General features: G+C 49.4%; 1 protein-coding gene across 1 annotated transcript; it reads right to left on the minus strand.

The window, feature by feature from the left end:
• Positions 1–486: 486 nt before the first annotated feature.
• Positions 487–27,676, minus strand: SPG7 (SPG7 matrix AAA peptidase subunit, paraplegin). The gene is made up of 17 exons (XM_066327428.1): positions 27,423–27,676; positions 25,910–26,012; positions 25,293–25,382; positions 21,494–21,744; positions 20,754–20,893; positions 18,846–18,948; positions 17,236–17,361; positions 16,792–16,954; positions 15,899–16,072; positions 11,861–11,985; positions 10,549–10,651; positions 9,498–9,608; positions 5,722–5,837; positions 4,273–4,429; positions 3,544–3,707; positions 2,769–2,846; positions 487–1,163 (listed from the first exon to the last, which is right to left on the minus strand). The coding sequence occupies exons 1-17, from the start codon at positions 27,537–27,539 to the stop codon at positions 954–956; spliced, it is 2,331 nt and encodes a 776-aa protein (XP_066183525.1). The 5' UTR covers positions 27,540–27,676; the 3' UTR covers positions 487–953.
• Positions 27,677–27,894: the final 218 nt, after the last annotated feature.

A 27,894-nucleotide genomic window follows, 5' to 3' on the forward strand; every position in this document is an offset into this window, starting at 1 on the left:
CACAGACAGTCCTGATGGAGTAACTGCAGACAATAATCCTTCCTAAAAGATGCAGCCAGCCAGGGCACTCCGGGCAGCAACAACCACTTTAATGCTTTCCCTGACAAACACCAGACAACCCTGTCAACAGGGCCTGTTTTGCAACAGCCACAAGGATGAAGCAGCTTCTCCTGAGGGTTCCAAACAAACACACCTGCTTTTGCTGGATTTCCCAGAGCACTTCTCCAGCTCAGAACCAGCAGTTCAGCACAGTCTTCCCATGTGTGCTCAGAAGTCACCCTCTGCACAGTTGGTTTCCATGCCCCACTGCTGAGCTCTGCACAGTTTTGCCTCAACCTCTGCTTGGGAAACACTTGCTGTAAAAAGGGGACATAAATTATTGACCAGGGAGAAGGAGGCTCTTGTCCTGTACCACTCGACAGCTCTAATGAGCTTCATGTGTGCCAAAACACCCCCGGAGCCTGACACATTGTACACACACAGCAGCACATTGTGGGCAGTTTATTCCAGCCAGGGCCCTTTGTGTGTTGTGTTCAAAGGTTACACAAGAGCTGCAGCAGCCCAGCTCAGCCCCACAGGGGTGTCCCCATGCTGAGGGCACAGCCCTGTCCTCCTGCCATGGCACAGAGCACAGCCAGAAGTGGCTTACATGGGATCTTCCACTCACTGGAATACGTTCCCTGCTCCTGTGTACAAGAAACTTCCACGGCAGATCAGACTTACCCAACTCCTAACCACCACCACCCTGCTAGGAATCAATCCTGAAATCCTGAGGAGCTCTCCTTCCTGCAGGATAAAGCTCAAAGAGCCAACGTAGCCATCCCTTAATTTTGGGGTAGCAGCAGCAGCACAGCAATTCCCTGCTCAGCATCTTTGTTTCTGAAGCTGAGAAGGCAAAAGGTCTGTGTCCAAAAGAAGCCTCTGGAGCCCTCCCTTTCCACAGGGGAGTGGGTTCACACTGGTCTGAGGCGTGGCTCCTCCTCCTCCTCTTGGTTTGGTGGCTGAGGAGGTGTTTCCTCCTCCCTGGTGTCCTGCTTGTCCCTCTCTGCCTGCAGCCAGCTCTGAGGAGCAATCATCTTCTTGGGCCCGTGGGGCGGGGGCCCGATCAGTGCTTCAATGTCATCGTAATTGATCACTTCCTTCTCCAGGAGGGCATTGGACAGCTGGAAAAGAGGAAGGAGGCAAAATGAGGGATGGAGCCCCCAGAGAGAGCAGAGAACTGCTTCTCTGAGCTGGTCTGAACTGTCAGCTCAACTCAGCACCTGCAGCCCCCCAGGAGCAGATCCCGGCTGTGCCACCACAGACAGGGTGACCCTGAAGCTACTGGAGCCAAGACCAAATTCTCCAGGCTCCAGCACCATTCCCAAGTGCAGGTTTGGCCAGGGATACACAACGTAACTGCAGGCAACAAAGCAAGCTTTTGGGAATGATTTGGAATGAGAGCTCCAGGAACAATGAGAGAAGTGTCTCTCCTGCCACTGTCACTGCACCTGTGACCCTGCCCAAGAGCCAAAGCAGCAGCATGGGGACCTCTGGCAGACCCAGAGCCTTCTCTGCACACACAGCACTAACAAAGAGCTGCCTGTTCCTGCAGGCAGGGGCTGGAGGTCAGCAAAAGTTCTCTCCAGAAGAGTGGAATTCTCTGGCCCCTCTGGCAGCAGCACCACCCCTCTGGAGCAGCAGGTGGCTGTCCAGCATGGAACTGCTGGATCCTGCTGACAAGATGTGACACGCTGGCCTGGCAACTGAAACACTGACTCTGGAGATACTTTGGCTGCACTTTAAAAGCTTTTCTGTGCTGAGCCTTTAGCAAACATCTGGCTGCTGTTACATGGCAGCAGCAGGACAGAGGAGCCTGCAGAGACACCCCTGAGGATCCCTGCTCCAGAGCTGCCAGGGCACTGTCCCGGGGACAGCAGTGTGTCCCAGCTCTGTCCTTACCACGCACTGGAGGCCTGACACTGCGTAGCTGAAGGGGTTGTTGTTGTTGTTTGTTTAAAAAGAGGATTTAAGGAAAAGAATTGCTTAATTTGCAAAATAGGCAACATTAAGTTGACTCCTGGTCATTTTGGAAGTCCTGGACTGGAATTCTGAAGGGAAGTCAAGGAAATACAGAGGGTGCTGTAACCCAAGCTTGGCACAGCACTGGGCACAGAGCTCCTGGCACAGGTGGGGACGTGTCAGGGTGAGTGGCTGGATTGGGACTGTCAGGACACAAAGGGGGGCAGGCAAAGCTCTATCTCTGCAACAAGGATTCCTTGGTGTAAGTCATTAAGGAGGTGAAAATTGCCTGAAGTCACCAGAAAGCAGAAACCAGCCCCGATCAGCCAAGGTGACAGGCACCATATTTCTGCACCAAAACCAGACACTGTCCACTTGATTACTGGCTTGGCTTCCCAAAAACAGTCACTGTCAGCTCTCCAGAAAATTGCACTGCCAAGAGGCAAACAGAGAAGTGCAGGTGAAGGACACAAATTCCAGCTTTGATCATTTCCACAGAGCACTCCTCCTCCTCTACCCTGCAAACACCAGCTGGTATGAGGAGGCAGACTACTCACTGCTGGGAAAGGCACACACATTCCTCCCGTGCCTGCCCTGAATCCGGGGGATACACAGTAAACAGTCACTCGTTCTCAACACTCCCACTACAAGACTTTCTAGGAGAGAGACAACACTGCAACAGCTGAGCTGCAGAGCACAGAAAGCAGCAAAAGCACCAGTTATAAACACCCAAACCAACCAACAAACCCCCACACAATCCAACTCACTGTTTGCAGCTTGTCCCTGTTCTCCAGCAAGAGCTTTTCTGTGCGCCTGTAAGCTTGAGCCACCAGGATTTTGGCTTCCTTGAAGAAACAAGAAGAGGGAGTTTGGGTGTAGGTGGCAACAAACAGAGTGTGTGGCTAAACAAAGAGAGCACTGAGGGATGGAATCTGCAAACTGAGCCAGGCAGAACGTGGTTCCCATCAACAGAAACTATGGATAAACTGGTTGGAAAAAGGCCCAAGGAGTGCTGGTGATAAGGGGCAGCGAAGTCTTGCCCTAGCACAACTCGATGGGTAATGCAGCTTAAGGCTGCCCAGGAGCTAAAGGTGCAGCTCAGAACAAATTCCAAGGAAGCATAGCCATGGTGCTTCTGAAACAGAGCTTTTTTGTTTCCAGCTTTTTGACTTTTGAACTAAAGCAATATGCTTTGTCAGCAACGAAGGCAAATTTCAGCAAATTTTTCAGCAACGAAGCCTGACCATCATGTTGGTTAGGAAATGCACACATCTACACTGTGCAGCTGTGACTTTAAGACACAGACTTCTTGCCATCTCAGCCCTACACAGCACAGGCTACTGAGCTGAACTCACAGCCAGGTGGGATTCTGCCTGTTCCTGCTGCCTCACTGCACAGGCCTGACAGTCCTGGAACAGGTAAGTGCTCACTCGCTGGCCAACAGCAAAATGCAAATTGTTTGAGTGTAAACCACTTGATATTTCTCAGTGAACTGCAGAAAGCAAAGAACAAAGAGAAACTCTTGGCCCAGGGTGGTCTTACGTGGTCCATCATTTGCTGCAGGCCCTGGCTGAAGGGGCGCCGGCCGATGCCAGAGGCGCTCTCTGCGTCTGGGAAGGAGATCTGCCCAATGCTGGGCACCATCCCATACTGCTTCACCATGGAGTAGGCAATCTTGGTCACCTTCCTCAGGTCATCCTGTGCTCCTGGCAGGAAAGAGACACACACACTGCTGGTCAGCTCTCAGCTCAGTGCAGGAACATCCTGCACAAACACACGTCCTACCAGTGGAAAGAGCAGAGGATCCACTGCAGCCCATGGGGGTGAAAATTCAACCCACTGAGGGACCTTCCTGCAGGGCCCAGGAGTGACAGAGAGTGGCCCTACTGTGGCCAGCTCACCTGAGTCCTGATCTGCCACCAGCCACAGAGCAATGTGGTCTTGTGGAAGGTGTCTCTCTGCATGGCAAGGGGTGAAAGGAGATGGGCTTTAAGGTCCCTTCCAACTCAAACCATTCTGTGATCCTACATGGATTTAACCAGCTGGAAACAGCAAAGAAAGTTCTATGTCTTCTCAAGAGCTTCACCAGTAACTGCAACTGCGGCCTTAGGCTTTGGGACAAGTTTGAGACAACCATCCCCAAGACCTCCACACCTACAAGTGCCAGAACACACCATGTGACATTTCTTCCTGCCAGCACAGGAAAACCTCTGTCCCTTGCTCAGATCCCCTTGGACCTCCACCTGCCCGTGCCAGGCTCTGGCTCCTCACCTGTGGTGACCTTGTTAAAGGTGATGGCCTCGGCCACTCTCCCCCCCAGGGCCATGCACATCCTCTCCAGCAGCTGCTCCTTGGTGAACAGGTACTGCTCCCGGGGCAGGATCTGGGCAAATCCCAGCGCCGCGTTTGTCCGAGGGGCTATGGACACCTGCAACACAGGGCAGCTCCCTCAGCTCAGAGAACTGCAGAGCTCTCCCTACAGCAGCCCAGGGAGGGCAGGAAGAGGCCTCTGCATTCCCAGTGAAGTCTGTCCACAGCCATGGACAGGTTGGCCTACAGAGACATGGCCAAGGAACAGCAGCGTGTCCTCATTTCTGCGCTGTGGGCTCTGCCTTCCTTCACAAACAGACTTCCTGCTCAGGAAATGATCCTTAATAGCAAGTCACAGAAACCCTGAAATTTAGGGGTTACTTTGGAGTGTTTAGGCCACACAGAGATCACTGATTCTACTCCAGACTCCACGAGACTACCTGCAGAAAGACAGGAGCTTTCAGAAAAATAACAGCCATTTTCCCCATGCACTAAAGGAGAGTAATTAACACCAGTTCTGCTTACACAATGGGTCATTCAGAGTGAATGTGCCGCTGGTAAGGGGCCAAGGAGCTGTCACCCTTGTCATTTCACTCCCCACCTCCCCCCAGTGCCCCGGCCTTTGGAGGAGATGTGCACGGATCACATCCCCGGGTGCCAGAGAGGCCTTTCCCTGCAGAGAAGGGCTTGGGGCAGACAACCTCCCAGTCTGGAAAACACATCCTTTCATCAGCATCAGAGCAACTCCTGCAGTGGCTTTGCCGGCTACAACGTGCTGGGAAAGGGATCACATTTGGATGTGTGCACACACGGAGCAGCCTGGAAATGCATGACTGAGCAGCAGCACCAGGAGACTCAGTTGCTTCTCGTTTTTAATTGCAAGGCTTCTCCTATAGCTGGTTAATCAGCTTTGCACCAGCACTATCATCAATGGAGCCTAATAATGGATTTCTCTACAGCATAAATTAGGGACATGGCTTATATAATCACGGAATCATTAAGGTTGGAAATGTCCCCCAAGACCATCAAGTCCAGCCTTCGACCAAATGCAACTGAACCATACTGTGAAGTGCCATGTCCACTTGTTTTTGAGCATTTCCAGGGACTGTGACTCCACCACCTCTCTGGAGAATTTGTTCCAATGCTTAACCAGTCTTTCAGTGAAGAATTTATTGCTAATATTGAGCCTGAACCTCTCCTAGTTTAGTGGTGGGCTTGGCAGTGCTGAGTAGTTGGACTCGATGACCTCAAAGGTCCTTTCCAAGGAAAACGATTCTGTATTTTCCATGTATTTTGCTGCAGCAGCAGTCATAGGCTCACAGAGCTGAGCAGAAATGAGCAGAACAAGCACCACAAAGCAATCCTGGCCAGGGAAACCCTCAGGCCTCCCCTCCCTGGCAGTGGAGGTACCTTCATGACGGCCTCGGTGTGCTCCAGCAGCCACCCGACCAGAGCGTGCCCGGATTCGTGGAATGCCACCACCTTCCTCTCTTCTGGTGACAAGATCTTACTTCTTTTGGCTGTGCCTGTGGGAACACAGAGCAGGGCTTGGTAAGTTTATCAACAGGTGCAACCAGTGGGGCATAACCTGGTGCAGCCCAGTGCACAGCCTGTGGCTGAACTGCTTGTGCTGCACTCTATAGAGGGGGAGGCAGCAAAACCCCTTTAACTAAAATGTTTGGAAAAGGTGCTCCCTGGCCCTGAGGTGGAAAGCAATCCATGCCTGATACTGCTTGAAAACTCTGGAAAAAAAACTTCCCTCTTCTCCTTATGATAGACTTCATCATTTGACAAATAATTTGATATTTGATCACAGCTGAGGAACCTTGTTCCCAGGGTTGGATCTGTAAAAAGGCAGCTTACTCTTGTGTTTTTGGTTTTTTTCTGAAAAAAAAATGAAAACAACACAAAAAAACTCCAACAACAGAATCCAAAATGAGACTAGCTAGAGTCTCACACTCATTTTGCTTTTTTCAGTCCCTTAGGCAGAACAAGAGAGATGTTGAATCATATATACAAGGTCCCAGTTGAGAAAACTGTGCATTAAGAGCACTCAAATCAGCTAAAGTCCAGGAGCAGATACAGAAATTCTTCTCCAGAGCCTGGAAATGTCTCTGATTACACATGACATGCTCCATATGAGCTTATTCCCCAGGCTCCTGAGAACCAGCAAATGAAGCCATAAGTCACATTTAACCCTCCTTCCAGAAAGGTGATTTTCGAAAGTATCTATTTTCCAACTTGGCAGAGCAAGTCCAAAAAGGACTTAAAAAAAAAAAAAAAAAAGTGAATGGAAGTAAAACTTCTAGCACATAGGAAAAATAAGTACATAACACACAGTGTGTCAGGCACTCCTTGCAGCTGAGAATGTTGGATACAGAAACGTCCCAGGATTTGCAGGCCAGAGTCTCCACAGAGAGCCCAGAGCAGCAGAGGGGAGAGCAGCCAGTCAGAACCAATATTGCACCAAGCTTGCTTCATGCCTTGGAAAACAACATTCTATTAAACATGAATTTTTAAACAAAGTCAAGGGTTTTATTAAACAAGGAAACAACAAAATTAGTATGGCAGATCTTGTAAAATTACTGCTCAGGGACCCTGGAAACTGCTGTGCCCTGCCAGGCACGAGAGAACAGCAGATTAATTGCAATTGCCTTGATTTTCATCAGTCAGTCCCTTACCCTGCCCTCAGCAGTGTGTGAGCATGGCCCTCAATGGCTATTTCCACAGGAAGATATATCTATTCTCTATAAATATATGTATGTATATATATGTGTGTGTGCATATATATATATATGTATATATACACACACACAGATACTTAAAAAATCCCTGTCACTGATGGAGGGACTCTGCTCTTCACAACAGCACAGACTGTGCCTACCAAGATTATTTCTTTTCCTATATAATCTCCAGGCATGGAAGTCCCCTGAAAGCCTTGTAGTTACCACATTCACGACACAAGCCACCCAGGAAAGAGCTCTGGTGCATCTCTGCTGGCCTTACACAAACCCCACCAAGAAAATAGGCTCCATCTTCTAAAGCCAAGCCCTAAAAGCCTCTGTGTGCTCAGCAGGTTTCTTCCCTCGCTCCCAGGAGACCTGACTGACTGCTTTCTGTTCCCAAACTAAAAACACAATGGGAACTACCACAGAGAGAAGTTCTTGCTCCTCCCTTACAGCAAGACAAAGCTTTAAGGCTGACAGGGCCTCTGGACTTGCAGAGCTCCCTTTTGATTCCACTCCACTCTTATTAAAACCAGAAGCTCCTAATGGAAAGCACAGTAATATCTTCTTTCTTTCAAGAAAAGCTTTTATAGGAACTGAAATGCCCTCTGAATTGTGAAACCCAGAAGCATTCCTATGACATGGAAAGAGCACATTTAATACAGGGGCCCAGGGGGTTGTTTGGGGTCTTTTAGAATCTGTCTACAAAAAATAGCCAGTCCTGCTAATATGAGAGAAATCTGATTAAGCAACAAAAAGACTCCGTGGCCTCCTACACACACCAGAGCCTGAGTGAGGCCAGGCAGCTTTGACTGCCAAAGCTCATGTCCTACAATGCCCCACCACATGGATCCCAGAGATCCCTGCTGCTGCCAGCCCCCCCAGCCTTCCTTGCTTTTTGCTTTATCTTCCCAGTCTGGGGAACTAAGGCAAGGCTCAGAAAGAAAGAAAAAAAAAAAGGCAAGTGAGTTCCTACAAGTCTGGAGCTTGTGCTCCTGCAGATGGGAAGGCAGAGCACATCTTTAACAAGAGCATGTGGTAGCAGGACAAGGGGAGATGGCTTCAAACTGAAAAAGAGGAGGTTTAGTTCGAATATCAAGGGAAAAAAAAAACATCTTCCCTGTGAGGGTGGGGAGGCCCTGGCAGGGGTTGCCTACAGAAGTTGTGGCTGCCTCAGTCCTGGAAATGTCCAAGGCCAGGTTGAATGGGGCTTGGAGCACCCTGGGACAAGGGAAGGTGACCCTGCCCAGGGCAGAGGTTAGAATATAGACTTTAAAGTACTTTCCCACCCAAACCAGCCCAGAATTCTGTGATCTTTGCTGCAGCTGATGAGAATTTCTGTTTTACAACTCCAGTTGTCTCACTGTCCACTCTCGGGAGTGCCTGAGCACAGTTTGGCATCCATGTTTTCATTCAAGCACTCCAAGGGTTTTGTTTCTCTGCAACAGGTGAAGCTGTGAGGAATTTTTTCAAACATCTTTTAAATGAAGAATTCTCTAAGCATTTTCTAATAAAGCAAACGCTCAGGACTTAATTCCAGGATCAGGAAGTAACTGACCCAGTACAAACATCCTGTTCACTAAAAAGGCCCAGAGTGCCAGCCTGGGAACCCAGCCTGCAGGCACTTCAGTGTCTGATTACGAAATCCACAGCTTGGCTCCAGGGCAGCTCAGCCCAAAACCCACCAGATTCAAATCCCTCAGGTGAAGTCAAGAGTTCTGAGAACTCTTTTCCCCTCCCTACAATACACTGCTACAGGGAAATCTCCAGAGGTTCCTCTCCTGGCAATGGCACAAGCGGCAGGGAAAGGCCACAGGATGTTCTCAGAGGGAGAACAGTGCTCTACTGTCTTGCAGTTTATTCTGCCAATTCATCAAAGCCTGGGCTTGGAGGGCAGAAAGAAAGATCTCCAATTTCTTGCTGGTGAGGATGCAGAGACTATTGATGTTTATGTAGCAGGTGTCCAGAGCAGCAAGAAAAATTCAGAGATGATGTGACTTTTCTTGTTTAAAAAAAACCAACCAAACCACAAACTCCCCAACCTTCTAAACTAAAAAAGCCCCACATATTCTAATTCTCCTCATTATTTTGACAGTGGCCATTTTCCCTGAGCTATGGGCTCAGACTCCTGAAGATTCAGGAAGATGAAGCCATTTGGGATCTGTTTCAGAGAACTTTCTGTGACTGTCACTGCAGACCTTCAGGGCAGAGCACAGTCTGGACCCATCTGGGATGTAACCCCCTCACCTGAGCAGGACAGAGCCCTGAGGCAACAGCAAGGAATGCTGCTGCACTGGCACAAGCTGCCCCTGGATCCCTGGGAGTGTCCAAGGCCAGGGTGGACAAGGCTTGGAGCAACCTGGGATAGTGGAAGGTGTCCCTGCCCAGGGCAGGGTGTGCTTTAAGATCCCTCCCACCCCAAACCAGCCCCTAATTCCATGGAATGGCAGCATCTCTCACCTGCAATGACTCTTTCCACAGCATACTCAAAGTTGGAGGTATCGATGGATTTGTGCCCTTCCCTGGCAGCGTGAAGAGCAGCTTCATTGCAGATATTTGCTATGTCAGCTCCTGCAGACACGAGTTCACAAAAGTCACACTGGGTCTGAATAGGACAGAGAACTCAGAGGAGGAACGGGCACAAACAAATCTGGAGAAGGACCTAAAGAAGTCAAACAGTCTGTGCTTTTTGTTCCTTGGGAACAGAGAGCAACCCCAGTCCATGGTGTTGATGTTGGATTTGAATAATACAACTGCTTTGGCAAGGAATGCTGATACCACACAGAGCTCAGCAATCCAGGAGCAGGCTGAGGCCAAGGCTGGCTCCCAGGGACAGGGATGGTGTGGGCAGTGGGTTGGCACAGGCTGCTGCTCTGCTCAACCTCGGAGAGAAGAGAAGGAACATCTGTTCCCAGTTTGTGTGGGTGGGTGATGGTGGGGGGCTGCTGAGAGCAGTCATGGAGAGGCAGCATGCTGGGGCCTGGGAGAGGGGAAACCCAGAAAGGATATTCCAGGAACTCCACACAAACAGGAACTCTGGAGCCCCTTGCTCAGCACTGTTTCAAGCTCCCAGGGACCCACCCTGGAAGCAGGCTTGATGCAGGAGCCAGGCAGAGCTGTCCAATTTCTACTCTGCTCAGCAAAATAATTCCTACACGTTCCCTCCATTGCTTTCCTGGTAACATAAATCAATTTAACAATCTCTTCTCTGAAGTGCAGCACCTCACCCCCAACAGCTTTGTGAGGAGCATGACTGTTTCCTTCCCTTAGGAATTAGGCACGTGGGCATTGTAAAAGTATGTTTTCCTTACTTCCCCACCCTGCTAGTTCAACAAATTTCAGAAGACTGAAAATAGTAATGAATAACTGCTTATCAGAGCTTACCAGGGAGCTGGTCAGGTTCCCACATTTTTTTTTCTATTTCCCACCGAAATGGAGAAAAAAAGCTCTTTTTGCCCAAAACTCCCCGTTAGACCCCAGCACCCAGGAGCAGCCCAAGGACACATCATACCACTGAATCCTGGGGTCAGCTCTGCCAGGTGCTGCGAGTAGAAACTGCCATCCTGGATCAGCTTGAGGCCCTTCAGGTGATGCTCAAAGATCTCCTTTCTCTCCTGTAAAGAAGACCCAGCACCTGAGTCCAGCCAGGGGTCACAACGGGGCCCTCCTGTCCATGGCAGGGAGCAGGGTGGTGGCACTGCCGGCAGAGGGGACAGTGACAACGCCAGCAGAGGGGACAGTGACAGTACCAGCAGAGGGCAGGGCTCTCCTTGCAGCGTTCCAGAGCTCTAGCAGCCCTGATAAACACACAGCTCTCAGATTCCCAGCAGATGCACCAGGCTCTCCCTGAGTCACAGCTTTCTCTCTCAGGGCCACGCTCCCCTCCTCACTCTCACTCTGATCTGTCTTAACTTCTCCCTCACCACACAAGCTCTCGCAGGAAGGAGCTCTGACTGCCTCGACCTGCTCCTGCACAAACCACAAACTGTAAAGCCCATCCAGCAGCTCGTCAGCCTGTGCCCATTTCCCAGATGGAGGTGGGGGTGAGAAGCCGCTGGCAAGCAGCCACCAGTGACTCATTCAGCTGGTCCAGGAGATCCTGACTCAAACAATGGGCTCAGTTGCCAGGGTTTTTCCCCTTCCTCCTTCAGGGCAGCTGCACAGTTCATGCTTCCGGGGCCAGATTCTATCAGGCATTTAAGGTATTTTCACTGAAAACTCTGCGGAGGACAGTGAAGCACAGATGGGAGAGGAAGAGCCTGTGCTGGCACAGCACACAGCTCCTCACTGCAGCTGAGCCTATTCCCAGAACTCTGCTACAAATGTCAACACAGCGGACATGGAAGACTTGTAAATGGATTTAAAAAGCATTCAGAAGGAGAAAGTCACTTAAGAGGCTGCCTAAAGGAAAATGAGAAGCCTTACAAGGATAGGGAGGGCAATAAACCTACAGGATTTTAAGGCACATGACAATTTAAGCTCTCACACCAGCCAATTGCCAATTAGGTGCTTCCCAATTTCCTGACCAGAAGATACAAACACAGTTCTGCATCCACACAGCAAAGGGAACCTCACAAGAATTCACTGCCAAGGCTCTACCAGAGCAGAGACCTGCTGACCAGTGAGCTGTCACTTCAGAGGAACCAGCCACTGCACCAGCACCACAAATCCTTGATTCAGAGCACAGAAACAGGAACAAAGGCACGCAAAAGGCTCAACATCTCCATCACCTCCAAGCTCAGCCTTGCCAGGCCAGTGAGACCAGCAGGGACTGGGACACCTCAGTCACCTTGAGGGGGGACAAGGCAGCTGGTGGAACATACCTGGAGTGTTGGGAGATCAATAAAGATGTGCCTGTCCAGCCTCCCAGGTCTCATCAGAGCGTTGTCCAGGACGTCGGCGCGGTTGGTGGAAGCCAGCACTATGACGTGATCCGTGGTCCCCATTCCTGCCAAGAACAAGACCAGAGGAAGAGGTTTTCCCCACCTCAGACTGCACTGCAGCCACACAGTGGGCTGGAATACCCAGCTTTACACAAAGCCAGAGGGTGTTCACAGCACCCTTTGGGGCTGCTGAGGCTGAGTGCCCCCTGCAGCTTGGAGGGAAGTCAGGAAGGAACCTCCCAGGTCACCCAGACCAGTCCCTGGTTATCATGGATACTCTGAAATCCCCTTTTTATTTACTTGATAAGTCTTAGCTTAAGACTTCTTTTTCTCCTTCCTATTGTCACACTTGGAAACTGCTCCAACTAGATCCCAGAACAGAATCTCTGTTTTGATGAGTTCACAGATGCCTTCTCACCCTCAGAATAAGTCAATTCCAGAGCCTTTAGCTCCAGATTATACAAGCAGCATTTCCTAGCTGAAACAGCCTTTTCCACAAATTTCCATGGAAAGCTCTTTCAGTTTTTATTTACTTTCAGCCTTCAGTCACAGGCAGGCCAGCAGGGGAGAGACAGGCTTTCCTCTGAGCTGCTGAGGTCAGTGAAGAGAGAGAACAGCTTTGCCACCCAACAAGGGCCATGTTACAGCATGAGTTGTTCTTTGCCTCCTCACTCACCTCTTAGAGGCACCGTGCAGGGCTCTGCACAGACACAAAACACAACCCAAGAGCTCTGCATGATTATCAGCACAGAATTTGGCCAAGCCAGTCAGAGCAGGTTGTGTCTCAGCTTGCGTTAAGGTGAAGGGAGCACTGGGATTTACAAGCTGTCTGAGAGCAGCCCCAATGGAGGCATCAAAGACAGACAGGATTTCCTGGGGAAGGCAGGGCACTGGCAGCTGCAGGAGGGCAAAGAGAGGCAGACACTGTTGCTGCCTGGGTGGGGAGCCAGAGCTCCCGTTGAATCACTGCCCCACACGGTTATTTATTGCATTCCTCCAGGTGCCTGCAGGCCCCTGGGCATGAGTCACCTGCTTCCAGCACACTCCCCAGCCCTGGCACACAGCAGCCTTCCCAGGCAAAGGACACTACAGTCCCATGTGCTTCCCTGTGCCAAGTCCCACGCTGTGGAGAGGCGGCTCCGTGCACGTAAGCTGGGCCAGTTTCAGCTCTCAGCTCCAGCAGAAGAGCTGCCAAATGTGTCAGCGTGCAAGAGCTCAGCACAGATCAAGGTTCCAGGTGAGGCAGGGGACTGGCTGTGCCAGCCTGTGCTGCAGCAGACCTGGTGCTCCCTCTCTGCAGGCTCCTGCCTAATAAGCTGCTGGAGAGGATGAAGCCGAGCATCCTTGAGGCTTGTATCACACTGCACTCTGGAGTGGGATAAACAAGCAGAGACTGGCAGGCACTCCAGGAATGGCAGGATTAGATGGCACAGTGCATTATCTGCCTTGCAGCTGGGAAGACTCTCTTAAAATAGGTCTGACTATTAGAACAAATAAAAAACCAGAAGCACTGAGAGCATCCTCTTCCCATCAGCTTCTGCCTCACTTGCTTAATGCAACACCACCTGGCATGTCACAGGCAAAGATCAGCCAAAGGAACAGGCTACAAAAACACCTCATCATGTCAAGAAATGAGAGACAGCTCTGAAAATGCAGCCTGAAGAAAAGAGTTCCTGCAGGGGTCACGAACCACTCCAGAAAGGAAAGGGAAAAAGCTGCAAGTGTCCTGCTCCCCACTGAGCAACACACTGCTTGGTGGGCACCTCACCTGCAGGGTTACACTGTGCCACCCTCCAAAAGCCTTTGGACATCTCCTGGGAGCAGCAGCACTGAAATGGGGGCCCTTCCTGAAGGAAGCCTCAGGGCTGCCCATGGCATAGCTCGGGACTTGTCTGAAGGCTCCAGGCGAAGAGCTGCTACCAAAAGCCATCCTGCATTTCCATTCACAAACCCCAGCTCAGCCCAGGACTGCCAAAGCTCCTCTCAAAACATCCAGAACAGAGGAGAGATTTGGGTCACATTCCTCTTCCGCTTGTCTGTGGTTTGAGAGGGAAGATTCACTATTCAAAGCAGGCACCTGCTCCGACAGAGCCGGGGTTTGTGCGTCACTCACTCCTCTCTCACAAACAGCTTTTGTAGAGAGGCTCCCTCCAGCGCCTCCCCTGCTCCCACCACGTCCTGGTGCTTCCCCAGCTCAGAGCAAACTCTCAGAGGGGAGAGCCTTCTGATTTCTCCAAAATACTCACATCAACGTGACCGAGCCCCAGCCTGTACTCACCCCATGCAGCTCCTGGTGCCCTCACCCCTCTGCAGCCTGCACAGCTCCTGATCCTCCTTTTCCTCCCTTTCTCCTCCAAGGAATCTCATTCAGCTACAGAAATCCAACAGTCAGTGATGACTCACTGATCTGCTTTTGTGCATGATGTTTTTTCTCCAATTAACACCCAACTCGGGTCTCTGGTGTTGTCCTGCCTTCACTCCTCAATTTAAGCTCAACCAGAGCTTTCAACCTTCCATCTCAAGGCTTCCTTACAAACACCCACCACTCCTAGGGCAGAACTGCTCCCCTCCTAAACAGGTTATTCACCATCAACCTGGGAACTGTTTTGCTGTGCTGCACGTGGCACATCAGTGTTGTTTTGGGCGACACACTCTGTTAGGTAACACTCCAGTGACATGTGCCAGGATCCCTGCTGATCCCATGTTCCCAGCACCAGGCTGACATCCTTGCCAGCTGTCTCCTGTTTGACACTGACAACTCCTTGGACTGGTTTTTTTAGCGTGTGTTTGATAAAGCACTGAGCAAAATGAAGGACTCTGTAAATGATCTGTGCGAGACACGAATAAAGAATGAGATAATATAGATTTAAAAATAAACCAGGCAGCACACTGCAAACAAGAGACTATAAAGTACATACTGAGAATAATATTTACCTTCTAAACTCACTTTCCAGTTGAGCTGAACCCTCATTTCTGCACTGAGACTCACCAGGAAAACACTCTGGAAACTCCACCTAATTTTTACAGACTGATGGAAATCAGACATTTTCATTTTTAGGACAGAGATGTGGAATGTACTGACTACATATTCCTGAACAGACATGCAGGCTTCCATTTAATTCAGAGACCAGCTCACCCACAACTGCCAGGGGAGAAAAGGACCCACCCAAGCCAGGACTGCTGGGCTGTGTTACCACTGGCCTTTCCTGTCAGGATCATCTACTTCACTGGAAACACTCAGTACAGAGCCAGCAGTTGGAATCTGGGTCTGGAGATGCTTTTGGTGCATGATGGCATTTTTCAGATGAAGAGTGTGAGGAGACAACATGGCAGTCAAACTATGAGTCACAGTTACAGTGAAGGGAAAAGTGAAACAACCACTCACTGATGGGCAGGTAGTTGGTTATTCCTGACCCTGCAATAGTAAGATTTAGCAACAAAAGTATTGCAAGTTGGGTCAATGCTGCAGGTTTGAACAGAGACAGGACTAAGGACTGCCAAAGGATCATTCTTTGTGTGAAAGTGTCTAAGCAAAGGGCCAATTCCAGGTGCACAACAGCCAGAAACCAAACACAAGTGTGGCCTCCAACCAGGACTTGTTTGCGAAGTTTATCTCCCTCATCTCAGAGAGCCTGTGGTCAAGCAGACAACACAAACATAAGGCAATGGACAGAAGAACTGATACATTACATCACTTCTGTCCCTTTAGGACAGCTGAACTCTAAACTCTGACAGGCTTTAAACCACTGCCCTGTCTCAGACGGGATACAGCAAGTATCCAACAACACCTAATGGCCAGCTGGACTGAAACTCCAGGGGGCTAAAGTTCACTAGATTTGGAGAATAGTGATGGGGTAGATGGGCTCAGACTGTTCAGCAAGAGAACATTGGACAGGTCATGCAAGTCCAAGCAGGACAAAGATGAAGAGGCCAAGAGCTGGACCTCCGAGGAGATGAGGGCAGGGAAGAAACACTGACCATCCATTTCCACCAGCAGCTGGTTTAAAGTCTGCTCCTCCTCAGCGTTGGCAAAGCCAGACACGTTGGTGGAGCGTTTCTTGCCCACGGCATCGATCTCGTCGATGTAGACGATGCAGGGAGCGCGAGCCTGCGCCTCCCGGAACAGGCTCCGGACACGGGCGGCTCCCAGACCTGCAGGGAGAGGGGGAAACAGTGAGCCTGGCGGCTGAAACTGTCAGCAAAGCTGGACAGCAGCATTACTGGCCCTCAGTGAGACAGCTGACAAACTCTCTGAATAGGACAGGCCCTCTCTCAACACTCTGGGCACAAAGAAACAGCCCCGTAACTTGTGTTTAGTCCTTAGGTTCAGTGTGTCCTAGAGCTGGGTTTAACTGAGCTCCTAAACCTGCAGAGACTCCTACAGCTGCTGCAAGAGGAGCTTTGCTCCCAGCTCCCAACATGGCCTCCTGTTCCTCCCACAGCTCAGAGCAGAAATATTCAACATTTTCCTGCATACTGACCCTTGTTGGGTCTCAAGAGATGTGTGAGGAAGGAAGAAAAGGAGAAGGATGGAAATCCCAAGGCACAGAGAGGCCCTACTTTCCCCATCTGTATTTCCATACAAGGAAGGAAGCCTCAATCAAGGGCTTTAATAATAGGTACAGAGAAGGCAGAGAGGATGCTTGCAGGTGAAGGACTACAGCTGCACTCTGTCAGAATGCAGCAAACAGAAATGCACTTCAGATACTACATAATTAAGGAACTGCATCACTGAAAACCTTTTATATCTTCAGTCTAAGTATCCAACTCATCCTCCCCATGCCAAGCCCTGTCCTTTGCAGGAAGCTCAGCCAGCCCCCTCCAACCCCACGACAGACAAAGAGCTCCCCCCATTCCTTGGAGCACCTCACCTCCAATCACCTCCACGAACTCGGAGCCTGCCATGGCCAAAAATGGCACCTGGGCCTCTGTAGCCACAGCCTTGGCCAGCAAAGTCTTCCCACAGCCTGGTGGGCCCAGCAACAAGGCACCCTTGGGCACTTTGGCCCCAAGCTGGAGGTAGCGATCAGGATTCTGCAAGGACAAGGCAGCTTGGTCAGAGCCACAGCTCACACCAAGCACCTGGACCACAGTGAGGCTTCCCAGAGCTTCCCAAGGATGTTTGCAGCCTGGGTAACTCTGAGCTTCCAGTGGGAGCAGCTCCATCTGCATTGTGGAACTGGACATACAGAGCTTCCTTCAACAGAGGCTGCCCAGAAGCACGAAGGATGAAGAGCACAGCACCCCCTCCCCAGGTCACCCCTTTATCCCAGAAGGTGGGCAGCAAACATTTGTTTTGTTCTACTTTTACGTACCTTTAAATAGTCCACAAATTCCTTGACTTCCATTTTTGCCTCGTGCATTCCCGCCACATCCTTGAAGCCAATCCCTTTTCCAGATTTCCCATCCACAATGGTGAAACGAGCCATCTTCAGCTGGTTCTGTGGAAGGCAGCACAAAGACCAAACAACTTTGGACAAGGCAACAGTCTGGAAAGGCTGTTTGCTACATTTTGGGAGCCAGGCCAGCCCAGAGAGACAGCTCAGCTGTCCCTACCAAACACCACTAAAGTCCCCACCAAAGCACTGGTGTTTCAGGGGTTTTGTTCTGGAGAAAGTTCCCAGATGGATGGTTGACTCAAACTTTATTTATCCACATGTTGGGAAGAGACAGAATAAACTTGCAGTAATAGTCCCAACACAATCCAAACTCCATGTAGACCAGGAAAGGATGAGTATTAAAAACAAGCAGATGTCCAAAACCTCATTCGAGTTCTCCTCCCTGATTTCTAAATGCTCTGATCCTTGCTACACATGAGACAGTCATAGTTCTGAGGAATACATGTTGATGGCAAGTAACTGCCAGTGGTAAATAATTGCCAATACTTGTGAAAGCACAGACACTTTGCACAGTCTCTGATGCTGCTGCTGGTTTCTGCTGGAAACACCCCAGGCCAAAACTACAGGTTCTCAAACTGAACAGCTACCACGTTTCCATCTCCCAATGCATGTGAAGCCACAAGAAGAGTCAAAACAAGAATTCAGTTAAACATCCCACTCATAACTGCTCAGTATGTTCTACTCAAAGCAGCTACTCAGGAGGTTTTTTCTTTCAGAAGAAAGTTTACGGCTTCTGAGGCCTCAGAAACATCCAAAGGAAGAGTTAAACTCAGGGCCTGGCTGTCCCCACTTAAGCAAGGACACAATCTAGTCCTCAAGGCCTCATTACTCAACACTCCTTTAAAATATTCTTTTTCTCTGAGCAGCTGCATCCTTTTGTTCAAAGAGAATCTCAAAGCCAAAAGAGAACTGCGGAGGAGACTGAGTGGGAAATCCAACAAGGGACTGAATTCACTGTGTTTTCATCCCCAGTCCCTGCGGTCAGGGACAGAGCACCACGGGCTGATTCCTACAGTTTCATCAGCTGACCCAGGCCAGGGTGGGAGAGGGGAGGAGGAGGAGGTTTGCCTGGTGTTGCAAGCGAGGCATGCGGCAGGAGCAGAACAGGCCAACACATAATGAACTCCAGAATCTGAACATATTTTATAAATTGAGAACTCATTTTGCAGAAAGCAGCAATTCCTACTTCTGGCTGTATGGGAGGCATGTTGGCAGGGCCCAGTGAAAAACACCATCTGCAGCTGCAGCTCATTAGCAAGCTTTGAAAACAGCAAAACTGGACTGAAATTCCCTGAGCTCAGCCCTTCCTGCCATTGGGAAGGGAAGGGACCTCTGCTAAGGCCAGTTAAGGTACCAGCCAGGGAGATGATCAGTGCAGGATGCAAGGTGTGGCAAGACTGGAGAGTCCTTGGCACTAGTTCATCCTCATCCTGCACTGACTTTGCTGGGAAAAGGGGAGGAGATAACCCAGCAGAAGCCAAGATTCCCCACAGGCTGCAAAACATGCTCAAAGCCAGGCTACTCACAAAGGCATTGAAGCCTCCAGCCCTGCTCGCCACCCTGAAGAGGCGGAAGATGCTCCACAGCATGGACACGGCCACCAGCGTCACTATCAGGGAAAGGACATCACTGGAAGGACAAAGACAAGTAAAAACTGCAGCATTCACCCACAACCTGGTCAGTATTAACCAACGTGGCTATTTTCAAAGGACATTTAGGCTACAGTGCAAGCAAGTAGATGTGATTAAGAAAATGGAACTTTCACAGGTTTTTATACAGATATATAAAACCCCAAACCCCAAGCATTACATAACCTAAGAAGTTAAGCAGAGGACATTGGCAAACATTGCCTACAGCCGTGGAGGAAATTCGACCTCACCATCCACTTCAGAGGCATTTCTGCTTCTAAAACAAGCAGGACCTCCAGGCACTCAGATCACACCCGGAGCAGAATCTGCTGGGGCTGGCAGTGCATCCAAAGGGAGCTCACTGCAGAGGACAGTGTCTGGTAACAATAGGGATTCCAACTCTCCTAATCCTCGCAGAAATCCTGGTGTGGGTCTCCCATTAAGAAACTGCTCAATCCTCCTTAGTCAAATATCTCAGTGGTCCTTTATGCCAGAAAAAAAATGTTCCAGCACCAACACAGTCAGTTTTCTGGATCCTTTGGAACACCCATTGCTTTGGAAGGGAGATGGGGAGCTGAGATGACACTCACAGGTCTAACACACTTACAGGACAAACATGCTGAGGACAAATACCTTGTGAGCTCTAAACAAAGGATGCTCCCAAGAGCAGGAAAAATGATCCTATGTCAGATGGCAGGCTGAGATTGGTGGGCCCCTGTTCTGCTCCACATGCCTGAGGAACCATACGGCCTCGCCGCAGTTTTGTGCTTATCTTTACACCAGAAATGTGTGTTCCACCTCTCACAGAGGGATGATTTACTGAAGCAAGGGACCAGCAGGAGCTCTATACCCAGCTGCATTTGCTTCTGCTCAGTGAGAGATGCAAAGGCAACACTGAAACCTGAAAGTCACCTTCAGTTTGTCTGCTCTGCAAACAGGATTAATTCTGAAACACCCTGAGCGCCCACAGCGTGGAGCAAGCTGAGCCCAAACTGCAAAGGCTCTGCACCTCACAGGCTCAAACCCCAGACTGAGACCAAATCCTCCATCATTCATCAGGTCTTCTGAGACTTAACACCCCATCACAGCTCTTAAAAAATGGTTTAAAATCTCTTTTGAGGAGCAGGGGAAACAGCTTGCATTGGGGGCTGATTGTCTGTTCAGTCCTCTCTTCCTGTTACACATAAGTCTGAAAAAATTGGCAAGTTCTGAATTTGAACTGAAGGTCTCATACCACATGATTAGTTAAAAAAGCTTATCTTTGTATATTCAACTACATATTAAAAACATCCAAATGTTCATGAGAGGATGAAATCCAGCCCAGGTATTCATTCATACACAAACTTCACATCCTTGCAAGGTGTCTGAGAGGAGGAATTACACACACTGGCCATCTCCAGTGGGAAAATTGTAGCATCATAATGAGGAAGGAAGGCTTAGTGCATCCCCAGCCTTCTCCACAGTCCAGGCTGTAACATCACTTGTTGCCAAGATTTCTATCACACTCTGCACTTGGATAGTTGATTATGAGGACAAAAAGTGCTCAGCTGAGCAAGAACTCAGTGACCCTGACCTGAAACATTTTGGCCTGCTGCATGTTGCAATTACAGAATTCTTAGGACCCTCACTTTTCAGACACTAATGTACATCTAAAGCACCTTATCTTTCAGAAACATTCATTCAGTGCTCCAAATCCAAGCCCACTTTTCTGTAACATTTAGCAGAAAAATCACCTTTTTTTTTTTTCCAAGCAAAGGATGCTTTCACCACTACTAGAGCAACAGTAAGGACAAATTGATATCATACTTTCCATAAAAGCCAGGGTGTTTGTAGGAGATGGGGATTCTGTCTTTCTCATCAATATTCAGCTCATCCTCCACAGCTCTGAGCTTCTCTTCGAATTTGTCGATGTTTGCCACACGCATGGTGTACAGCAGGGTCACGTTCTGGGGACAGGCAAACCACAGCAGCATGGAAATGTTACTTATTATACACCAATATCTGCAAGGAGCACAACAGGGGCACAGCATGGACAGGCCAGGTAAAAATTAGCCTCGTGCTACACCCTTTAATCCTGCCTCAATGAATTCAGGAGCAGATGACTGACACCAGGGCTCTGAGTGAATTTAGGAACCATCTGGTCTTAGGAAAAAAGGCTGATGGAGTTTGACAGAACACTCATGACTGAAATCCAAAGAGGAGAAAACTCTTGAAACAAAAGCCAGTCATAAGAGTTTACAATCTCCTGGACACTTTCTCCCATATCAGACTGTGCTGATACAAGAAAACTGAGTTTCTCCAGCTCTTTAGACATACAAAAGATTTTTTTCCCCCAGGCCACTATTAATTATTTTTACAATTCAAACTTGAAGTCTTAGTTTCCAATGCTTGAAGCCCCCTGACTTCAAATGGAAGAAAGAAAAGAATTAAAGCAAATTTACTGACCAGCAAAAACTCAAGTCACTTTCAGCAGTATTTCAGAAAAACGATCAGTCACTTTCAGCACTATTATCTAAGCTCATTCACAGCTGTAGGGAGTCACTCACAACTTGTCCATGTGGAGTTCCACCCGGGTGCAGATAAATCTCCACAATGTCACTCTCAGGCACCACCTCGATCCTCTGCACCTCCCCCTTGGCCAGCATCTCATTCACAAAGTAGTTCCAGGAGATGTTGGTCCCTTCCCTGTTCTCGCTGATCATGAAGCGAAGCATCAGCACCACGAAGGTGAGGATCAGCAGCGCCCGCAAACGTTCCAGGTGCATCTGATTTTCCCTTCTCCTGCGTTTCTCCTCCTCTTCAGGGAAAAAAAACAGAGCAGAGGAAAAAGGATTAGTGTGTAATTGTGTTTTCTGACCCTAAGAATGGATAATTAAATGACAAAATTAACACAATGGTACTTTTGGCGGGTTTTTGTGCTGCATGTTTGGTTTCCCCTGAAGGACTGGGCTTCTCGTGGTCCTAGGGCACCAAACCCACTAAAAACTCCCCAAATATCTTTCTAGGCTAAACTGAGACACTCTCTTGCCTGGCCCCATATGGACAGAGGTCACATAAAGTCACAGGACCCTTGCTGCTAAAAATGTTCAAACTGCAGAATGACTACAATTCACTTTATACAACAGGGTTCCACAGCAGAAAGTATTAGGAGTAATCCCAGTGTCCCTGGTAAATCCTATAGCACATTATTGTTTCCAGGTGAGCTCTGATCTCCTGGCACCTGTACCACAACTCCAGCAATGCTTCCACTACCTCGGTAAATACCTGCATTTGCAGAGACTGGGATATAGCACAGAACACGGATACACTGCAAATCCATCTGCCTTAACCAAATTCCCTGGATTTTCTCCCACACAACTCACCTCATGTTTCAGAGGGTTTGATAACTTGCCCACATTAAGGATCTGTATCCAAGAGGGATTCCTATGCTGGATGTGCTTTCCCACACTTTTATTGTACTACAGTCACATTGAAGCAATGACACATGGAAAAGGGATGGTTTTACTGCAACTATTTGCCATCAAATATTTTTCCAGGCTCACAACACTTTTTCTTTTTGCACTGCACAGGCAAATTTACAATTCTGTGGGCTGTAAAGGACTGTCACAGCAAGTTCAATGTCAGCTACTGGCCAGTGTTTGAGTTGTTCAAATGACAACAAATATCTCCTCCTCTTTCCAGCCACATGTGAGTGTTCCCAATATATAATTTAACACTCGCTCTTGATATACAATTTAACAGCAACAGCACCATGGCACAGATAAATACCCTTCTACACCCAGAAATAAATTCATTCTGTGCCACTGGGCTCTAATGCACCAGTGCTGCAGCCGGGATTTGATTTATTTGCAAATTCATAACAAATGTCCTGACACCAGCATTTATCACCGGTCACCAATTAGGCCCTACGCACGCTGCAACAAAACCCAGGGACAAACATATGACCCAGGCAGCTGCTAAAAAAAGTCCTCTGTCCTTCAGAGGCACAGCCTCATTTTTCACTGCTTCCAAGCTCTGCTCCACGCTGAACAGGAAAGGTTTGTTCCTAAATAGAAACAATGCAGCTTGGCAGAGAAGTCATCATTTCAGAGGGCCGTGACAAGCTCAGGCTCCGCGTCCAGCCCATCCGCTTTGTTCTCTGCTGCCATCCCCTCACCAAGTGTTATCTGCTGCATCCAGCTTTGTTAGGACTCAGGAATTCATCCCAAGGCTGCAGGATGACATCCACTACAGTCTTATTAGGGAAAATTAAAATATGTGATAGAAGACTTAGTCGGCACAACATCCTGAAAAGCTGAGCAGGTTCTAAATAAAAATACTTCACAGAGAAAAACTACTTAAGGAAAGTAAATCCTGACAGCAAAAGTCCATCTGTGGCTGTGCAAGTTCCTTGGAGGTGTCAGAGTCAACTCCTGCTACAGCACTTTTCTCTATTCCATTTCAGGCTAAGTGAAGGCCCATAACCTGCTCTAAACACACACAATCAGGGGTGTGATCACAAAAACATCACCCAGGGGGAAGCTGCCCATGAGACACCCTAACACAGCTCTCATTTCCAGGAATTGGATCTTTCTAGGACCTTAAACCTGCAGCTAAATCATTTCAGGAGAGAAGCACATTTCTAGAAAGCTGCGAGGCAACACCAAGCTTTCCTCTAGTCTGCGTTTAATTAAGGACAAACCCGTTTTATTTCTCAGCTGCTGTAAAGCGTGACTGTCTGTGCAGCACGACATCCACACTGCACCACGAGCCACCCCACAGCACTCAGGAAACGAGGGACTGGATGTGACACTTGCAAGCAGCAGCTGTGGGAATACTTCCAGCTTCTGAGTCTCCACCAGCCTGCACCAAGCAATGATTTGCCATTAACCCCAAATGTGAACTCTCTGATTAAAATCTTTGCAAGGGCTGCGGTGACAGTTCGAAGAGTTCTTTGTAATAATTACAGCAGAGACAAGTGTTCCCCTGGAGACACGGAGCAGCATTCCCCCTCCCAAAGCCAGGCTGTCCATTAATCACAGGAGGAGAGGCCACGGAACACAGCGTGCTGCTGGTTACTGATTTAAATGGTTACAGCACTTCCAGGTGCTGTGCTCAGTCATCCCCTGGCCCCACACACCACACGCTCCAATTCCATGCTCCAGCTTCCTTCCCGAGGACTCTGACACCTGCACTCACACCCCACTGAACACTTCACCCCAGTTAAATCAGCAAGGAAAAGCCACTGCTCTGGCCCTGAGGACACTGCAGTGACACCAGCCAGGCTGTCAGCAGCAGCTGACCTCTGACTTCAAAAGCAGAAAGTCCAAGAAGATTCAATTATTAAGCACAACAAAGCAAAAGCCAAGAGCTCACACCATTTGGTGAAACCCAGGTAGAGGTTTAGAAAATAAATCATAAAATTATATTACAGTCTGTAATGACATTAAGTGCCTCCCAACTCGCAGTACAAAGTTCTGGAGGCATGGCAGGGGGTTGGATGATTTTATGGTCCCTTCCAACCCAAGCCATTCTGTGATTGACAGTTTTTAGGGAGATAAAGCTCATTTTCAAAAAATTCTTTACATGCCTGGGGCTTAGGAGAGTAGGACATGGGAAAAAAATCCAGTATCTAGAAAGACTGATTTAAAAAAGAAAAACCAAGAAAAATAATAACACAGCTGGGAGATCTTTAAGGAATTTATATCTGAGTTCTGCGATTCACTAGAAGTAGGGATCCACAGTGAAAGTAAATGAAATGTAAAAAAACAACCCCAAATCCAGCTTAAATTGACTGGGTTTAGTTCACACAAGTTTATTAAATCAAAATGCTCTACCACAAAACCTCCCAACCAAAACCCAGGTAATATCACTGTGCCCCTTCATAAAGGGGCAATGCCGAGGCAAACAGCAATGCAGAGATCTGCACAAGAAGCAACGTGGCCCAGAAAGAAAGTTCCTTTCATGGTCTTTCATCCTCTGATTAGACATTAGGGGCAAATCCTTCCCTGTCAGGGTGGGCAGCCTTGGCACAGGTGCCCAGAGAAGCTGTGGCTGCCCCTGGATCCCTGGAAGTGTCCCAGGCCAGGCTGGATGGGGCTTGGAGCACCTGGGACAGTGGAAGGTGTCCCTGCCATGGCAGGGGTGAGACTGGATGAGCTTTAAGGTCCTTCCAACCCAAAGTCACTCCAGGATTTCTATGATCTGTCTTTAATTTTCCAGTCCATCATCAAAACCAAAATAATCCTTCAATCTGGCTCTTAGCCCCAAGCTTGTTCAGGGGGAAGTTACAAGTACAGGGAAGCATGAAGGTGGATCTTCCTCCCTGCACTTCATTAAATCCCAGAATTTTTGGCACACACATACCATCCTCCTCCTGGGGAGATTTCTTCTTGAATCCTCCATTCTTCTGGCTACTCCCCCAAGAGCTGGATGTAGCAAACCAGGAGGTGTTACCTGCAGGCAAACAGAGGTCAGAGATTGTTTTGATAGCACAAAGGAAATAATTGGGAGAAATTTCTTTAGTATTGAAACATGGGCACAGTTCTCAAGGCACAGCCATTGCTAACACTGGTGTGGCCAGTTAGGGACAGCCTCACACTTGGGACTGGAAAGGCTCCTTAAAGGAAATACAGGCAATGGAACTAAATCAGGTTTCTCAGGAATGCAAGGTGTCTGGGAGAAGGAATAATAAAAAAAATTCTCAGGAATGCAAGGTGTCTGGGAGGAGGACTCCAATAAAAGCCAAAAAAGGCTACAAACTCAAAGTCTAACGACTCCAGTACTTCTTTAATCCCCTGAGCTCCTCATGGAAAGGTGCCACTGTTCATTCCTGTCACCAAACACAAACTTGGATCCCTGCAAACACGCCCACCTCCCACATCCAGGAACAGAACACCTCTGCTGCACTTTCAGGAATGCAGAGGAAAGGTCAATTCTTTTATAAAACTGGACCTTTTCCCTTCCTGCTCCTCAGGACTCACCCAGGAGATTCCAAAGTCTGACTGGGTCCCGGATTATGTGCTGTTTTGTCAGGACCCCACCAAGACCTTGACGTGGTAGGGGAAGTGTTGGTGCCAGGAGGCTCTGAACAAGGAAAGAAAAACAAGACAATGATTGAAAAAACCAACGTGGCTGCTCAAGCTTTGTGTACCTCCCTGAGACTCAGATTCCTGAACAGGGGAACACTGGGGTGAGTGTCAGGACAGCTGCTGGGAGCCCTGGATGGGATTCCTGGTTGGGCACTTCCCACTGTGACTTTGGAAATGTTTATAATCCAGAGCAAAGAAAGCACAAGTAGAAATAGACAACTGATGTTCAAAACACTTAATATTTCATCTTTCTCCTCCCTGTGTCAGTTTTTCTGTTCTAAAGGCATGTTGGAAATCAGTTCTTAGAATGTAGACATTCCCTACCGTAGGAAAAGGAAGTATTCTAACAAAAAAAAGGATTTTTTAGAAGATAATTTTAAGGACTTTTAACCCTCCTACACAGGAACAATGCAGCTCTGTCCCTGAGGTAACTCAGCAGGAATCCTGCAGTGGATATTCACACTTCAGTGCAATTTCACAACACCTAAATTATCACTTATTAATTGTCTTATTGAACACAGGTGTGGCCCCTTCTCCAATGTCATTCCCTGTCTCCCCTCCACTGCACAGGCTCCAATTTCTAAACCAGCCAGGGACTTTGACCAGGCTGAAACCCCTCACTCATTTGTCTTGGTTCTCCTCTTTTTTCCAGCTTGTGATGGCCTAAGATGGGAACCTTAGGACTAATGCTCTCTAGATCAGAACAATTTAAATTTCAACTGACCCCAGAAAAACCTGGCATGAAACAATGTCCCACATTGTTCTCCCTCCACTTCCTACTTAGGCCACAGAAAAAGTCCAAAGTCCAGAGGAGGCTACAAAGTTGATGAGAGGGATAAAGCACCTCTTGTACAAGAAAAGGCTGGGAGATTTGGGATTGCACAGCCTGGAGAAGAGAAGCTTTGGGGTGACCCAACTGTGACCTTTCAGTGCCTAAAAGGGCTCCAAGAGAGCCGGAGAGGGACTCGGGACAAAGGATGGAGTGACAGGACACAGGGAATGGCTTTCCCACTGCCGGAGGGCAGGGAGAGATGAGAATTTGGGAAGGAATCCTTCCCTGTGAGGGTGCTGAGGCCCTGGCACAGGTGCCCAGAGCAGCTGTGGCTGTCCCTGGATCCCTGGAGGTGTCCGAGGCCAGGCTGGACATTGGGGCTTGGAGCACCATGGTCTAGTGAAAGGTGTCCCTGTCCACGGCAGTAAATTGGAATAAAATGAGTTTTAAGGTCTCTTCCCACCCAAATAATTCTATTTTTGCCACGATGTTTCTCAACAGCCTTGAGACGACGGACCTTCGCGATGGCATAACCACGGGTCCCTCCCGAGCAGCCCGAACGCCCCTCTGTCCCGTGCTTCTCCTCTCCCGGTGTCCCCAGCGCTCGGTGAGGCCCCGCCACCACCCCGTTACCTGCAGGCCGCGAACGCCGCCGGGGGCAGAGCCGCGGGGCCGGGCCCAGGCGGCGGCGGGCGGCCGCCAGAAGGCGCAGCGGCCGCGGAGAAGCCCCACCCGTAGCAGCAGCGCCATGTCCGCCGGTCCCGCTGCCCAGAGGCCTCAGAGGCCGCGGCGGCGGGACGGGCCCGGCTCGGGCCGCGGCGGCTCCGCCGTTACCAGCAGCGCGGCCTCGGCGCGGCCGGAAGTGCCCGCTGAGGGCAGGGCGGCCATCTTGGAAGCGGGGGCGCGCACGGCGCTGCCAGGCCCCAAGATGGCGGCGGCGCCGCGCGGGGGCTGCCGGGAAGGGTCTGGCCGTTACTGCGGTAACGGGCCCGGCGCCGCCTCAGGCCCCGGGCGAGGCCCGGCCACGGAGCCCCGGGCCGGCCCCTCCCGCCGCTTCTCGGGCGGGCTCTGCGCTGCAGGCGAGCCGCAGGCTAGGCCGGCCCGG

This window comes from Sylvia atricapilla, chromosome 12, assembly GCF_009819655.1.
Source record: "Sylvia atricapilla isolate bSylAtr1 chromosome 12, bSylAtr1.pri, whole genome shotgun sequence".
In the NCBI taxonomy this organism is placed as follows: domain Eukaryota; kingdom Metazoa; phylum Chordata; class Aves; order Passeriformes; family Sylviidae; genus Sylvia; species Sylvia atricapilla.

Bases quoted from the DNA above. Each gene is read 5' to 3' on its own strand.
- SPG7 (XM_066327428.1), bottom strand. From the start codon at position 27,539: ATGGCGCTGCTGCTACGGGTGGGGCTTCTCCGCGGCCGCTGCGCCTTC. The intron at 5,838-9,497 runs GTGAGAGATGCT...GTGTTCCCACAG, and splicing joins TGTGGAAAGAGTCATTGCAG to GCACAGCCAAAAGAAGTAAG. The intron at 2,847-3,543 runs GTAAGACCACCC...TGTTTCTTCAAG, and splicing joins TGCAGCAAATGATGGACCAC to GAAGCCAAAATCCTGGTGGC.